Source organism: Thunnus thynnus, chromosome 19, assembly GCF_963924715.1.
Source record: "Thunnus thynnus chromosome 19, fThuThy2.1, whole genome shotgun sequence".
Taxonomy (NCBI): Eukaryota; Metazoa; Chordata; class Actinopteri; order Scombriformes; family Scombridae; genus Thunnus; species Thunnus thynnus.
The window spans coordinates 5,133,659-5,151,602 of NC_089535.1; the positions used below are offsets into that span (position 1 = coordinate 5,133,659).

A 17,944-nucleotide genomic window follows, 5' to 3' on the forward strand; every position below is an offset into this window, starting at 1 on the left:
CTGGAGGCATTAAACTGTGATTATCATAATATCTACTAATGGAGGATAATGTACTTGCTTAAGTGCAAAATTATCTACAAGCATATTATGCAACAGGATTATCTCCATTCACTTTAAACTTTTGCATTTACTCCTACTGAATGCATAAATCTTTAAACGTGGCTCACAAATATACGGTTTCATTTACTTTAAAAGGCTCAGTTATTCTCTAAAACAGCTGGGTTTTGTAGTTTTTAGCAAACGTTACTCAAACAGGAATAAAAAAGTACTTTTGTTGGGGTCTATTTTAAGCAGCGGATGAATTTGGTGTTCTAGTGAGTATTTGTGGCAGCAGGACAGTGTGTGTGTTCATGGTGGTGAAGGAACATGTCACTCAGTGCAGCGATGTGGCTCATTAATATGTTTTTAATAGTTTTTGGACAACAATGGATGTCTATGTAGAGATGCACCAATCTGACTTTTTCTTTCCTAATCAGTACCGATCCGATACTGGTGATCTCTTTTTCCTTTTTCCTAAACTTAATATCTGTATAACTCAAAATGTGGCATTTTAATCATTTTTATGTAACATGAGGACTGCTGTGGTGCTAAATACTCAGCCGGCAGTACACCATGACTGAATGAATGTAACTGATAGCGGAAACAGTGAGCTTTATAATGACATTGATAGAGAAATTTAATGTGGATCGATCACGTCTGGCTGACATCGGATCCACTTAATAAGGTCAGTATCGGATTGTAGCTCTGTGACTCAGAGGAATAAGATCTATCAGGCTTTGGATGCACAAACAAAAAAAAAACTTGTTAGTAGATTAATTAATTGTTGGTTTTGGTCTTTTCATGAGATTTGTTCACAATAAGGAAAATATATAATAGCACCAGCCTTACAAGTTGTGATTTGTTGCTCTACCTTTACAATTCTACATTTTTTTTATTATATTCATGCTAAGTTTACATCTCTGAATTGCCATGTATACAGCAGAAAACATGAGATCTACAGTATCTGAAGGTCTTACATCATCCTCATACAGAGCCATGCCACGGGCCGGACCTCCTACAGCCTTCTTCACCTGCAAAGACAGAAAACAAGATATATGATAATGTTGATAAATCAGTAACTGCTGGATATGGAAATAAGTTCAACATATCAACTTAAAAGGTGATGATATGTTCACAACTTGTTTCTGTTGCCACCAAGTGGCCAAACAATCAGTCACTGTAGGTTGAACCATAGTGTTGGGCCAAAAGTCTGAGACCACTAGTCAAGATACTTATATTTTGCATTTGTTTTAAATGTAATACTAATTACAAATGATAACATCAGCTTAACAATTTGAGTGAAAAGCTGAATCTTTGAAAAATGTCCATGAATTTCAGAATATCTTAGTATCTGTCCCCCTTTTGCTTTAATGACAACATGCACTTGAGCTGGCATGGACTCCAAAGTTTGTGCAAAACTTGATGACCCACGTTATCCCAGCATGACAATGTTCCAAATAGCTTCTTCTCTCTCAGTCTTCAAATGTCCTCGTAAATGTTCAATAGGTTGAGGTCAGGTGACTATGGAGGACTTCACGTCTTATTTGGTCTTCAAGTAGTTCTTGCAAAGCTTTGAGGTGTGTTTGGAGTCATTATCCTGCTGAATCCTTCTCCACAAAGATGCAAACCAGAGGGTCCAGCACATCTCTGAAGACTGGAGTCGTACTTCTCCTCAGTCATAGCGGAGTCAATTCAGTGCAGATAATAATAATAACTTTATTTATATAGCACCTTTTAAAAACAAAGTTTACAAGGTGCTTTGACAGACAAAGCAAAAAGCAGTACAATGCAAAGCAAAGACATGAAACAGAAAACAATAACAGATCTGACCTTAAAAAGATGGCGGCCAAAGGCAAAGAAAGACAATAAAGAGATGATAAAAAGTTTAAAAGAAAGATGAAAAGTTTAAAAAAAAGTTCAATAGAAAGATGATCTAAAGACAACATTACATAAAAGCAAGTCTGTAAAAATGGGTTTTAAGAAGGGATTTAAAAGAAGTCACTGATTCTGCGGAGCCTTATCTCCTCAGGCAGGTCGTTCCAAAGTCGAGGGGCCCTGATGGAAAAAGCACGGTCACCTTTCGATTTAAGCCTCGACTTTGGAACAGCCAGAAGGATGTCCAACTCCAGAGTAAGCAGAATATTCCCACCACCGTGTTTCACTGTGGGTTTGATTCACTGCAGTTTCATTCTCTCTCCTGTTCGTCTCCTTACTTACACCCTTCTGTTTCTGCCATACATCTCAAACTTGGATTCATCAGTAAATAGGACTTTTTTTCCCAGTCATCCACTGTGAAATGCTGTTATTTCTTAGCCTTGTTTCCCCTCCTGAGAAGTGGTTTAGAAACTGCTACTTGTCCTCTGAGACACTACAACAAAACTTTCTTTTGACAGTACTTTTGCTGATTTGAGTCTTTCGTTCTTTATTTAGCAAATTCTTTATCTGTGACTAGGTTGCTCTTCTATCTCTCAGGGAACTAAGCTTCATGTATTGATCTTCTGATGGTGTTGTCGCTTTTTGGTCTGCCTGATTGTGTTTTGGAAACGAATCCACTTTCTGCAAAGCGTTTTAGAGCTCCGTGCACCGCCGCCCCCCCTTAGAAACCTTTAGTCTAGTCATGATTTGATGCTGAGAAAGCTCGTATTTGCTTAGAATAACAAGTTGACTTCTGACACTTTCACTTAGTTCTGATGCCATGTTTCCCACTCTCACAGAGCTACTTAGTAAGCAATGATCTGCTGGAAACTTGAGGCACAGCCGAATTTATAACAGGCAAATACTGGCTGCAAGTTGAGTTACATGCACGAGCCTTTGATGAGTAGATCAAATCCTCCTGAGTGTCATCTGAACACATGATTCAATGGAAGAGATACAACTCAAGGAAATCTGACCTTTTCTACATAGGAGTTAAGTGGGTTGATGCCACAAATATGCTTCAATAGTGCAGAATCTTAAATGTTTCTTCTTCATTTTACATGTCATAACTTCTTGTGTTTTTAAACGTTTCCGAATCCTCAAACTTTATGATTATTTCCAGATGTTTATGTGAAAATATTAGAGATTTTCAATGTGGTCTCAGACTTTTGGACCCCACTGTAGAAGACGTCAGTGTTGTCTTCAGGCTTACCGGGATCACTCTCTCTAAACAAACACTGAAATTCTTCTTCTGGTCGAACTTCAGTTTCTTCAGGGCCACTCGCGTCTCTCCTATGAACTCATTGTGTCCAAACTTGTCCTCGTCGCTCACTGAAAGCCTGCAGACAGACAAGAGCTCAATTAAACTCTTTTACTTTCATCTATTTAGTACAATATTGAAGGTAAGGTGGGTTAAGGTTGTTCTCACCGAAGGGTTTTGCGTGACATTTCATCATCAGTGATGCCGTGGTAGATCAGTGTCTCATTCCAAACAGGATTCAGAGTGTTTTTAAGTGTCTTGGTGCGAAGCTTATTAGACTGAAAAGCAGCAACATGAGACAAAACATTCAAGTGAGAAGAGAAACATAAAGAGAAAGACATTTACTTGTATGTTATTTCCATTATTGTGAGCTTTAGCTTTAGCTAGCTAGCTTTAGCTAACACATTTCCTGTCTTTCTAAAATGCTGAGGCATGATACTGAGATTTTATTTGTATTTTCTAAGTACAACGGTGCTGAGAACACATATTGATCAGATACTTGGTAGGAAAGCAAATAAAATGTCCTTTAACATCCACAGTTCCCAGGAGTTTTAGCCCTGGACGTGCTATCAAAACCTTATGAGCTCTTTGTTGTTTTAAGCAAGGTAAAAGATGAGTTAATTTGTTAGCATTCAACAGCTACAGTCTCATAAGGTTTCAATAGCACGTCCAGGGCTAAAACTCCTGGGAACTGTGGATGTTAAAGGACATTTTATTTGCTTCCTTCCGAGTGTCCGATCAATATGAAGCTGGAGCTAGCAGACGGTTAGCTTAGCTTAGCTTAGCATAAACAACACAATTATGACAAGTCTTCATCTCATAAGTCTAGTAGCACTAGTGTATGCTCATATATTTAATGCCAGGAGCACAAGGTGATTGGTTTTTGCTTCATCATATTAGCTGAGCACATTCCTAATTGAATAAATGCACCCCAAGCATATTTTTTCAGTGTATCAGCTAATGCCCCACGGCATCTCCGACATCCTGACGATGTGTTTATTTATAGCTGCATAAATCAATATTTTCATAGAATAATAATAACTTTAGTCAGCACCTGTCATGTAAAGATGCAGCCCCAAGAGCTGCTATAAAACAACGTTAAGCCAAAAACAGAAAAGAATAACAATGAGTAAGACGTTTGTTACCGACATGATACGAAACATTAAAAACAATAACAATCAAGCTAATACGAAGTTTAAAATTTAACAAGACTGAATTATCACAAATTATAAACCAGATTTTAAAAGATGGGTCTTAAATTTCCTTTTAAAGATACTTATAGTTCTACAGTCTGGGGCCATAAAAACAGAAAGCAGCCTCACCAGATTTCTTGTGGGACATTTTTATATAAACAAATGACTATATGCAATGTGAAAGCAGTAACTTGTTGTGACAAAATCCACAGAGAATTCCACTATTTTGAACATTTGCTTTGCTTTTACGGCCCACAACTTTACTGTTTTGGTTCATTCTCGCTGTTGTCATTGACCTTTTTCTGCAGCAGGCGACTTTTTCAGCAAAAAAAATGTTCTAAATAAACGGCCTGCCCTGCACCAAGCAGGAGAGAGACAAAATTAGCATCTTGCTGGTAAAGAAAGTGGAAAATCTAATAGCTACAGAGCCAATTTTTATTTTCAGGAGTTTCAGGAAAACAGAGCTAAAAGAGAGTGAATATTGGACTCACATTGATCAGGTGGACAGAAACACAAATCCAAATGTCTGTTTGCTAAAACATCCACCATGTTAACTGTATGAGGTGGTATATGTGTGTGACATTAAGCTTGTTGTGAAGCTCCACCCCCAAAGTGGCAAAAAACCTCAAAAACAATAATCAAAAAAGCAGACTAATGCAGCTTTAAAACGTTGCCAAGACCAGTAAATCAGAGCTGTGCAGTTGTTTAAATCAGCACCTTGAAGTTGTAATGAAGGTTGTACCTTACTGGCTCCAGGTAACAGGTGCAGCTTAACATACGGGTCAGCAAGTCCATTTGAGTCCATTGGCTTTAAACCCTGAGACACATAAGAAACAACAATAATCAGATCTGGCAGAGTTGATGTGTTTGTGTGTAATGTGCACACATTTAGTGCTGTACTAATGTATTCCACATATTTTATTGCTGGAGTTGAGATGTTTCTATAAATGTATTGTCCAGTCTCATCTTGTGTTTGTGCACATATTTACCTTCGCTTTGACAATACAACAGTGCAGGGCGTGATTCTCCTGTTCGTAAAGAAGACTGAACTCCAGACATCCCAGAGTGGCTATCAGAATGTAAACACAGGAACACATAAGACATCTGAGAGATAAATCAAATCCCTGCAAAAAACATCACTCAGAGTCACTCCCAGGAATCTCTCTGCAAGTTAACTTAAGACTAAAAATACTGCTACCTCAGAGCAGGATTTATGCTAAATCAGCTCCATCCAATCACATCTTTGTACAATGTACATCTTAGTGATTTCCTAAGTTTAACAGGACATATCAGGCACATTTCCATATACATTCTACATTTTTTATTCTGGGGCTTTACTAGAATATTTTTGCATGATTTACAGTTCAAAAAACTCCTTATTTATCTTATACTGGCTCTTTATGCAGCCCCTCAGTTCAGCCTCTGTCTGAAACAGGCTGTTTTGGAACTCTGACGATGTTTAACACAGACATCTGACATTCTTACAGTATATTAATGACAGAAAATCACAAAAACCATGCTGTGTCCCCTTTAAGAAAGCTGACTTTATGGCCAGTTAGGGGCTGATTTCCTACTCTGAGAAGCTTGATAAATAAAGCCCTTGAACATTTACATCAACACCCTCTAAAACAGATAAACATTGATTCGTCACTCTTCATCGCTCCATGGGAAATTTCTTTTGCAGCCAAGAAGGCACATACAGAGGAATTTATATTACTTACACAGATGAAAATGACTAAGAGGAAAAAAGACAACTTCGCTTTCTATAAATCAGAGGTTTGGTTTTAGAGGAAAAATTCAGTCGTACTGGCATCATCTGAGTCATAGTCGATGTCCTCTTCCTCTGTTCGGTCTGGCGTGGGTTTCGGAGGAGTGGGGTTGTTGGCCGGAGGATTGACAGGTGGAACAATTCTTGTCACGGGAGAATGGGATGAAACGTAACTGGAGGCAACAACAGGTTGTCTTTTTTCCTCCACAGCTGGAGGGGACACTGTCTCATCCTTCTTCTCCACATCTGCAGGTGGAGCTGGAGACGTCACAATACTCAATTAGTGAATAATAAGGCCTGAAACGTCCCTTTTTTCCGTATTGATTTTGATGTTAAATCTTTTGAAAGCCACCCCCGTAGCGTTGGATTTATTCTTAGAAGAAGTTACCTGAGGTGGGGGTGACCTGCTGTGCGTTCGCCTGAGGCGGTTTGGAGGCTAACACATGTCTCTCCGTCTTCATTACAGCTGCTGGATGGGACTGACTCTCATTATAGCTGTCAGCTGTTGTTCTTGCTGTCTGCTCCCATTGCTCTGATCCACAGGACTGCTGCGGCTGTGACTCTGCACTGAGCTCTGAGGAAGAAAAAAAATTAAAAAAAATAAAAGCATTCCTGCCACCGCTACAGCTGCTGTTAGTTATCCGCAGCTCCTAACACCTCACAGATGACACTTTATTTTAACCCTCTTGCCCAATTACACACACTTAAAATATCCTTATATTTGTTTACAACTATATTATGGTGCGTTATAAACCATTTAATGACAGTGTTGCTTTAAAATGGAATCAGTCTCATATAACTCATTGAAAAATGTCATCACTCATTAATTTACTAATTATTCAACAGCAAAAGTAAGTAGTGACATTACTCGCTATTTACTCCATCAAAGAGGCCCTAAAACCAACCCTGCCTCCTAGAAATGACGTTTACATACTACGAAACTGTTTTTCCAACATAATCGCTTTCTGGATGAACACTTAAGAAATAGGTTGTTTTGGCAACTTGACAAATACAAATACAAAAATTCAAAAACATTTCCTCATCATGTTGACAGAAAACATTCAGCTAGCATTACAGTTCCTGTAAATGTATTTGCTGTTGCTATTTTGTAGTATATAAAGGTAATTTTTTGAATACTATCATATGTAAGCAAATGTAACTCTACGTTCTTGCAATAAAGTATAAAAACAAACGTTGCTTTTAAACTTATCAGTGTAACAAATTGCAAACAAATGTTTCTCTAAGCCTTAAAGCTGAATTAATGTGCTTATTTCTGGCCACTTGGGGGCAGCAGCACAAGCTGAAAACGCAAACCTCAACATATTATCGTGTTGTAAAGTCACATATTCTGTATTTAACTCTTGTGGACGAGGCTGTGTGCTGCTCATCCTTCAAGTCTTTTCTTTTATAAAAGTAACATATTGTCTGAAAATATTGAGAGCGGCGTCTTATTCATCTCACTTCAAAACTTCAACAAATGACGCAAAGATGATATTTATCCTTTATCGAAAGTGTTTTCAAACAGATTTTTTTTGGTTTTACAAGAGAATTTCAAGTATAAGTGCAAATGTAATGTACATCTTGTTAAAACACTGAATCACATCAATCAATCAAACACACCTGCTGCCCTAAGCAGTCAGATATACTTTAATATGAAGTGTGATGATGTCAGCCCATTATTATAGATAAGAAGAGTATAAACATCCTGTCTAAATTAAACCAGAAGGCAATGTAAGATGTGAAACTGGCAAATTAAGGGTCTTTTTCAGTAGCTTGGAGTTTAATTTTGCGTGACGTGCAAATGACAAAACAAGTAAATAGTTCTGAGGCAGTTTGGAACAGCGATGACAGCAGAGACAAAAAAATGTATAATTTTCTCCCTGACATGATGGATTTTGGCAATATTTCTCATGTAAAAATGAAACCCTGATTAAAAAAAATTCAAAATACAGGGTAAAAGTGACACCCGGAGTCACAGCAGCCAGCTTTGTGTTAGGAGCTAACAAACTGTGGCACTTTATTGCGGCACTTTGGCACTTTGTATTTTGTTCAGTCCATGTTGTGATAACAGTAGACAGTCGTGTCCTGTGGCGAGTGAGTCTCTATGATTGTGTTGTAATGTAACATGAATGCCATAATTTGCCATTTAGATGTGTATTTTGTCATCGTGGCTCTTTCTACTATCAGTACTACTTTACTGTGGTCACTACTGTTGCTATAGCAACACTTTAATCCACTTCAACAGTACTAAAGCTTTAACTTAGTGATACTTTTAAATAATGTATTAATGGTACTATATTTTTTATGTTTTTTGTGTACTCAGGAAAGGACTAAATTATTGTTGTAGTACTGACTCTTATTTTAAATTCACTCAAATATTAATACTGTCAGATAGTGTTGAAAAGATATTTTTAAAAGTACAACAAAAGTGAAATTTCTTAAAATTTCATCCATTAAATATACTTCATAACAGTATATGAAAATCCACTATAACTGTACTTTTATTTAAATCTATCTGAGTATACTTTTAAATAATGTATTAATTGTACTTTGTTTGTATTATTATTGCTTTGTGGTGCACTTGAATACACTAACTTACAGCTAAAGTTGTATTTCTTATATTAGTATACTATTTTGAGTGCAATAAAGTACTGTTAGATGAATAATGTAATCTAAAGTATTGCAGCTAAACACAGATTTAATATATCTGTATTTATTGATTATGTTGATATTATATACCATTTACACCTGTTTAAATATACTCTACAATAATATTCATAGATTTATCCCGAGGTGTTCGACACACTGAACTGGCTAAAACTTAACTCTAAGAGCCATTTTTATTGGTTGCTCTTTGTTTTCAAATGCATTTACTTTAACTATCCTTTATACCTGAAACAGCTTTTCGTTCATTCATTCCATTCATCATATTCACTCAGACACACTCAACGACTTTTATTTTATTGTGCCGAGAGTCTTTAAATAAATTGTTAGACGTGCTTTTAAGTTTAAAGCTCAGACTGGAATAATTTGCCTAATTGACTCAGATCGATTTCTTCTCTCCATGACTTCAAGTCTTCTTTGCTTGTTTACTTCAAATCTACTTGTTCTTGTTTTTGATTGTATTTACCCTCATTTTAGCTTATAAGTGGACTCAGTACTTTGACATAATGTTATTTGACCTATTCATTTATCTTATTTCTTGTTCATTCTTTGTACAGATGACTCATGTAACAGATGTAGCAGGTGGCTTATGTGTATGTCCGTGTTGATGTTGCTATGGTGATTGTTTTGTGTTGTTGTTATCATTATTATTATCAATGTATTTTGTTTTGTTTAAATGTTCTAACTTTTATGTTTTGTGAGGACCCCCTTAAAAACAAGATGGTGCATCTCAACATCTTAATCTTAATTAAACTTTGAAATAAAATATGTTTTATGACACTCAGCACCAACAATATTAATATGCTTCAAATGTACTTTAAGTGTACTTGATTAATATTATAGTATACTTTATTTTCACCCATTATTACTCATGAATCCATGCATAGTTATATTAAATATGATAGAAATTGTGTATTAAAAGCATTTAAAAATAGCATCATCTCAAAGCCAGCTGGTAATATTTATTAATTCTACAAATATTTGCATTTTGGCTCAACTGTTAAATATCTATTTTTTAATAAGAAGCCATCATTATCTTGGTATGCTAGCAGACCCAGACATATATCTGTGTATCGTTACCAGGCCCCTGATGATGTGATGATGTAGGTTCCTGTGATCCGTTTTGGCCTGCTGGACCAGATCTGCTCTCAGTGCTGGACTGTTGAGGTCTGGACAGAGGTAGGGGGTCAGGCAGAACCTGCTGGCCTCTCCCCTTAAAGAACCAAGCTCCTGAACGCTTCTGGACCTGCAGAGTTTGTTCATATGAAACACAAAACACAGTGTCAGCTGAATGGAAACAATTCTGAGGTTATATGTTGTAACACCAGTTATATGAACATATAAGCACAATAACGAGGCCCTAAACGCCTGATTCATACACACAACAATACAGACATAGTGATGTAGAGCCATGACAACATCCTCAGGCTTCTGAGGAGACATTTTGTAGTTTGGTTTTGGTTTGACTCTCCACAATACGGCAGATACTGGAGTTAGAAAAGTATGGAAGATTTTAAATGCCTCAATGAAAACAAAGAAATACTGTGAAATACTACTGTACATTGTTATTTGTATTTCTTTTTTTATGTGTGCATTTACTGTCATAATTAAATAAAAAAAACCAAATGAACATTATATGACAATTATTTAAGCTTTGGTCTTTGAAAACTGAATTAATTATTTTTTCATTGTGACATGAATTTTCCACAGTAAAATCAAATCACAGAAAAAAACACAGAAAATAAAGTGAAGAGGTAGATTGGATTTCATTTCTTAGTTTGATTTGATTTTACATGTATTTTAAATATTCCAAAAGACAGGCACCCAACAATATAACAATATGCAACCAACCATTTCTTTAAGCCTTAAACCTGCATTAATTTACATTTGTAAATTTACATTTACATATTATCACCTTATAAAGTTAATATGATGAACATGTAGGTGAACAGTTGCTTATTTCCACATCCAGCAGTTATGGAGCAACATTATCATTCATGTGGAGTCGTGTTTCTGTCCACCTGGTGAATGTAAGTCCAATGTTCACTCTCTTTTAACTCTGTTTTTGCTCTCTACCAACTCCTGAGGGAAATATCTGGCTCTTTAGCTGCTAAATGCTCCACTATGTTCACCAGCTAGTCTACAGCTAACTGTGTCTGTTTGCTGTTTGGTGCTGAGCAGGTAGTGTACAGTGGCTTTTTAGAGCTTTTTTTCTGAAAACAGCTGCTTAAAAGACATTATATATAAGCACAATAACAAGCTTCAATGATGTTTAAGTTTATTAATTTATTTGACAGGGACAATTCATATTAATTATATTTCTGGAAATATACCCAAACATAAACATGTACATCATCATTTATTCATTTTTGGTGTTTCCTCATTCAGACGAATGGAAACCCACCTAGAGTTTAAAAGGTAAGTTTATACAACTTTTATACTGAGCTTTCATATGAATGCTCACCTAACTTTTGGCAGATTTCATTATCTGTATTGATAACTGTTCATTTCTTTATTTTATGGAACAGGAACATGACCACTTTGTATTGGCAGCATTACAGAGTAGTAACTCTGTATGACTGACAGGAGAGAGCATTTATTTAAAGAGTCTGGACTCCTTGAGGCAGAGACCTCAATAAACACAGTACCATCATCGAAACTGCATTGTAAGAAAAAAAAAACAGAAAGCAGATCTTATTCATCAAGTCTTATATTGATCAAAATGCTATCTGTATTTTTTAATATTAAATAAGCGTTAGAATCAATCATTACTCATTTTGGATATTGAGGAGGTATCAATGGAAGGTAATTTTCCAGGCCACTGGACAGTGAAATGCAATTATGTGCTAAAAGCCAAGTCTAAAAGCAAGAAAATTCATTCATATGATCAGAAAGGTTCCTGTTCTGGTGGCACAAGAATGACATAATGGCAAAATCTGGCACCAAGATTTTATCAACCCACTCTGGAAGTACATTTACTCAAGTACTGTATTTAAGTACAGTTTTGAGGTACCTATACTTTACTTGAGTATTTCCATGTGATGCTCCTTTTTTGGCTTTTGACGTCTTACAAAAAGCAGTGTGTAGTCGGGGTCACATTTCACATGTCTATGAGTTGTTAACAGCTCCACCAAATAGTGATTTTTCCCTCTAAACTTCTCACATGCTTTCATTTCAATAAATGTTCAAATGATCCAATATTTCACCAAAAATCAAAGATTAGAGAAAAAGTCCAAAAACTGAAAACAGATTTGTGTATCAGAACTTTGTTTTTTCTTCTTTCCTCTCCCATTAATCATCTCACGACCCCTCAGATTTATCTGCTGACCCTTTGGAGGGGCCCTGACCCCTAGGTTGGGAACCACTGGACTAAACTAGCTAACTGTATATAAAGTAGTGTAAACTAGCTCCACCTCCAGCAGCTACAACAGTAACATGCTGCTCTAACACTGATGCTTCACTATTAATAATCTAATGATGTCATATATAATAATATATCAGTAAGAGGGACCAAACCACTACTTTTACTGCAATACTTTAACCACATTTTGCTGCTAATACTTATGTAATTTTACTTAAGTAGGATTTTTCATGCAGGTCTTTCACTTGTAATGGAATATTTTTACATTGCTGCATTGGTACTTATACTAAAGTAAAGGATCTGAGTATTTGTTCCACCACTCTCTGTCCTTTCTCTCACCTCCTTTTGTTCATTGCAGATTCTGCACAGCCACACTGGACAAGTCCTGCTGTTGCTGGAAATCCCACATTTGCTACACATGTGCTGCAAAGAGGCAAATACATAAGACAAACATACACACACACAGACGCACAGAAGCATAATCTACAATAATAATCCCACACAGACTTAGTCCTTGATAGCCAGTGCATAGAGCACATATATTTTTACAGTTCAGAAAGCATTAACCTTTACTTACTTATTGGGAGCAACAAGAAACAGAATGTGATGCATAATATCAGGAAAAACACAGTGTGTGTCAGAACAAGTTAACATATGGTTCACCGGCTGCTCATCACCATAGGAAACATCTTATGATCTACAAAACACTATAGAAAATATAGTAAACAGAAATCCCGTCTATGCAGAGTAGAGAAGCGTTGCATGCTTGTGTAGTGTCTGCTTTCTTTCCTTATTCAAGCAGAAATAATCAGGCATCCACCCACCTTTTTGCACTGCACACAGAGGACAGCTGTGACCCCCTGTGGTCCAAAGGACGACCCACAAAGCAGACAACGCGACTGCCCGTCACCACAGGCTGTCCTCTTGATATTATCCAGGCGACTGGAGAGACGCCTGAGAACATGTGCAAAATAAAACGTAAGCACAGACACAAACTTGGCACTGGTTTTACACACCCCCCTCCACCCCCCCCCCCCCCAAAAAAATAATTCAAATCAGCGAGCATCTGCATTCATGGCTGACTGATGTGATTCAGTGCAACAGAGACAACAGTTTTCCATCTCACTCAATCCTCTCCTGCTCCATGGCCTCCATCATGGCCGCACGAGCCAGTACGCTGTTGATGATCTCCTTTTCCTCATCTGTGAGCTCCTCCCCTGGGGGGCCGCCAGATATGTTCATCGTCCACCCAAAACCTGAACACACAAAACAAACAAAAAATAAACACACAGAAGTGGCACGCAACGTGAAAACGCAGCTTAAAAAGTGTTGTAGCAAAGGAGAACCAAAAGTTTAAAATCTGAGGACAGGAGCACAGCTGGAAGCGGTTTGGAGTTGAAAACAACACTGAGCAACTGCAGAAACTGTCATAGCACGCGAGAGCATTGCATGATGGTGTTTTCTAACTTCATAAAAACATATCTGAGCTGTGGAGGATCATCTGAAAACAAATGATACGCATCTAGTTGATCACAAGATGATCGTCTCAGAATTATTGCTGGTAGAAGAGACAACAGAAGCTCTTTAAAGGGGGACCGGGGCCTTCTCAGTCAGGACCCCAGAAGATCTGAGGCTCAGTACACGTTTAAATCTTTTCTAAAATATACTTTTATAGATGTGCTTTTATATGAGGTCATATTTCACAGTGTTTTATCGTTTAATACTCACTTTTCTTCCTTTACCGTCCTCCTGTTGGCATCACTGTATTTAGTTTTTACACTGTAATTTAAAAATGCATTCACATGTGATTTTGCTTTGTGTTTTGTTTATAAATGTGCATACAGTGCCACATAAATAAATATATTATTATTATTATTATTATAAGTGTTTCTGGTTTGTTGGAAAGTTTCTGCCTTTAAGGTTTAAAGTTACTTGTGTGCAAACTGACAGAGCAGAGCATAAATTTCTTGCAGCTGTAAATCAAATAAATATATGTGTTTTCATGATTTTGTGGTTTCCCTTGATGCTTGTCAAGTGTGCAGAAATGTGCACGATGCAAGCTGGAAAATTCTGATATCAAAAATTGAGAATATATATTGCATCTCCCCCGAATAATGGCTAGTCAGCTATATTACAGCAAATATATCAAATATTACAACTCTTTAGGTGTTTTGTCTGTTTTATGTTGGCACAAAATATGATAATGACAAACTTTATATAAGATTTAAAGGGTAACTTAACACCAGGCATCTGGTGTTTTACTGCCTGTTTAAAATTTCTAAATCTCTTAATGAGTCTCTTGTGGAAGACCACACCCAGGGGTGATGTCATGATGTACTGGTTCAACCTGGAGTACTCGTTTACATCACTGCAGCAGTATTTTCAGCTGCTGTTAAGTTGCTCTTTAAGCAAAATAAGTTGCAACAAAATAAAGAATAAAATGAAGGAAAAATTAATGCTTAGGATCATTGATAAGGTTTACATGCACACAATAATGCAATTAAAGTGCTGAATTATCTATTATTAACTTATTATTATTAACAACAGCCTTGTGTCTTTAATTTAAATATGAATTTTTCAAAGATAACTGTAGGAAGAAACATTTTTTCCAAACAATACAGCACTGATTATCTGCTAATCACACAATTTATTCTATGATGTAAATCACTGTCTCGTTTCATTTTATATTGCTGCCTTATCTAATTGATATCAATTATTCATTACCTTCATCAATATCTCAGGGTTTAACATATCTGATCATTGCTGCTCATCAAATATAGTTTTTACTGTTTACATTTCTGCTTGTTGCCACTTATCTGGTTTCCTTATGTGCATTCAAATACTCTCTTCCTCTAAACACACATGTTAATAGTGTTTCCTTCTTTTTCATCGCACATATTTATATTTTCTATGTTTTCACTACATGTGTATTTGCTCTTTTTTAATTTGCCTTTCTGCACCGTCTTCTAGGAGCCACAAGACATTTTGTTGTACGTGTTCTCTGAACTGTATAATGCCAATTAACTTGAATTTAATTTAATTAAATCACCCAAATATTTCCCTGTTGACTGTGTACAGAAGCCTGTGTGAGCTGGTTATGCAACGTTTGATCAAGATAACCATATTTGTTGCATGCATAATTGTGAACCGCAGCCCTTCAGGCTACAGATGGAACTTTAATAGCTGCTGTGCTGCCTCGGGATGGTGATACGGATTTACCTGCTTCCTGCAGAGTGTTCATGCATATAAAGATGTGAAGCAGCCTGACCAAAGCTTAAACGCTACAGCTAAGACTCTCTGATCCTTTCAATGTCTTCTTATTCTTCTTATTTGTATTGTTATTAAAAGATGAAAAGAATAAAAGAGTCTGCAGCCACACAAGCAGCTCTGTGAGGACGTTCTTTTGGCTAAATGTTAATATCGGCTCACAATGACAATGCTAATATGCTGATGTTTACCAGGTATAATGTTTACTATGTTCACTATTTTAGCATGTTAACATTTGCTCATTAGCACTAAACACAAAGTACAGCTGAGGCTAATGGGAATTTCATTAAATTTGCAGGTATATTTTTTGACCTGATGATAGTGGTTGATGAAAGAAGTTCACGTCTAAAATAATGTCAGACTCACAATGGACAGTTTTTTGTTTTTTTTTAAAGGATAAAACTCAATACAGCAGGAACCAGAGTTGTCATCTTTTTGTATTCCACACATTCTTCTTCACTCTCACAACCTGATGCCTACATTACCCACAATGCAACTCGACTGTGCTCATTCACACGACGTGATTTAGCCAGGTAGAACGTGTTCCTGGATCAACATTGCGATCAACCAATCACAGCCCTCTGACATCATCAGTGTGCTGCTCCTGTGATTCTCTCAAAGACAGAGACCCCAGAGACCCCAGAGACAGTTGCGCTTCTTTTCTTCAGAAGTAAGCTAAGCTAAGAAGTAAGTTTTCCTAATTGAATTCATTAATTTATTGATAGTCAGCTGTAGCTGTATGAGCTACTGCACGGTTAGCAAGCTAGAATATTGTTCACTAACAATAAAGAGTAAAGATAATAAAAGAGCCAAAGATCTGGCCTCTATGAAAAGAGCAAAAATGAGTTTCTCTTATGAATAAATATGGTTTAACTAGCCACCAACAGAGGTAGTTCACATCATAAGTTGTTTCCAGAAAAACTACAATGTTCCTGTTCATTTTATTGATGAATTATTCTGACCACAGCAATATTAGGGCTCTTTTATTATCTTTACCCTTTATTGTTAGTGAATAATGTTCTAGCTTGCTAACCCTGCAGTAGCTTTCTACTTGGCTAAATCACATCGTGCCTATTCATTCGACTGTACAGATTCAGGTGTGTTATGCTAGTAGCGGCTAATGTAGCCTTGAGCTGTTAGCCTCCAGCAGAGATAAGGAGCTACAGAGGTCTGGTAGCCTCACTTCTTTCTAACTACACACCCACAGATTTTTTTTCATTTTCAAACTTGTAATCTTCATTCCCCAACAGATGACTTGACAGATTTCACACAGCAGCTCCCTCTGGAGCCAAAAAAAAGACTTTATACTACTACTTTATACTTTTTACACACATGCAGTAGTACTCCCCAACACCTGGAAACACACACTGATGTGGACAACTTGACATATTTACAGTCTGTTGCTTAGGGAGATAGTTTGCTAGAGTCTTTTTTAAGAAAATCAATAGTTAACAATAAAAATGCAGATTGAAGTGCTGCATCAGTGAGTAGTGGGAAAAAAATTATGCTGACCAACATCGCAGATAATAATATACTCTAGTTTCTCCCCCCTGATGCTCAGCCATTATGTCAGAACAAAAACTGACCAAAAGCTCTATTGAATAGCTGTTAGTAACCAGTACTAGTAGCTGTTTGGTAAACTGAAGCTGAAGATGCAGGTAATTTACAGAAGTAGTGGCTAAAAAAACAGCATGTAGCCTAAGTAGAGTTTTAGGACGGTAAAACTTTGTCATTGCACATTTATGAATACATTTTATCAATCAATATGAAATATTTTCACATAGTACTCCCCAATACCTGTAAATAAACTGCTTCCTCTTTAAGGAATCACCAAGGTTACTGATGGTAGTAATGCATCCTGAAAGGGAACAAGAATGTCATGCAATACATCCTCGATTCACAGTTGTCTTTTGACGCTCAGGTGACTAAAATTATGTCGTCCTGCTTTGTCAAACTGAGACATTTAACTAAGATTAGATCATTCCTCACATTTGCAGATCTAGAAACAGTCATCCAGGCTTTTATATCCTCCAGACTTGACTATTGCAACACACTTTATTCGGGTCTAAGCAGGCGGAACATCCAAAGACTACAACCTCAACAAAACGCTGCTGCCAGGCTTTGAACACGTCCACATCAATCATTGCTGCCCCTTCACTGGTTGAATTTTAGAATTGATTTTAGGATTTTACTACTTTTTAAAGCCTTGCATGGTCAGACTGCTGCATACATCTGTGACCTACTCACTCCAAATGAGCCTGATCGCTGCTTGAGCCTCTAGCAGAGCCTTATTAATGGTTCCTAAACATCGCCCCATCACTGTCCGAGCCCTGCAGCTGTGGCAAACTCCGTCTTCTTTTAAATCTCATCTTAAAACTCATTTTTATTTTATGGCTTTTTCTTAACTGATGGTTATTTGTGTAATTTGTGTAACTATTCTAGATTATTTTATCTTGATTTTTATGTTTTGGATTTTA

At 36.8% G+C, this 17,944-nt stretch overlaps 1 protein-coding gene across 1 annotated transcript in view; it reads right to left on the reverse strand.

Moving 5' to 3' along the window:
• Window positions 1-17,944, reverse strand: part of rph3aa (rabphilin 3A homolog (mouse), a) — a 41,394-nt gene that overhangs the window by 4,829 nt on the left and 18,621 nt on the right. The window contains exons 2-12 of the mRNA XM_067574769.1: window positions 13,327-13,456; window positions 13,025-13,154; window positions 12,540-12,623; window positions 9,920-10,085; window positions 6,564-6,749; window positions 6,215-6,433; window positions 5,397-5,476; window positions 5,150-5,224; window positions 3,383-3,492; window positions 3,167-3,293; window positions 1,017-1,070 (exon numbers count right to left, since the gene is read on the reverse strand). Of these exons, the coding sequence (XP_067430870.1) occupies window positions 1,017-1,070; window positions 3,167-3,293; window positions 3,383-3,492; window positions 5,150-5,224; window positions 5,397-5,476; window positions 6,215-6,433; window positions 6,564-6,749; window positions 9,920-10,085; window positions 12,540-12,623; window positions 13,025-13,154; window positions 13,327-13,442 (1,347 nt within the window). The 5' untranslated portion in view covers window positions 13,443-13,456. The remainder of the gene's footprint in view (window positions 1-1,016; window positions 1,071-3,166; window positions 3,294-3,382; window positions 3,493-5,149; window positions 5,225-5,396; window positions 5,477-6,214; window positions 6,434-6,563; window positions 6,750-9,919; window positions 10,086-12,539; window positions 12,624-13,024; window positions 13,155-13,326; window positions 13,457-17,944) is intronic.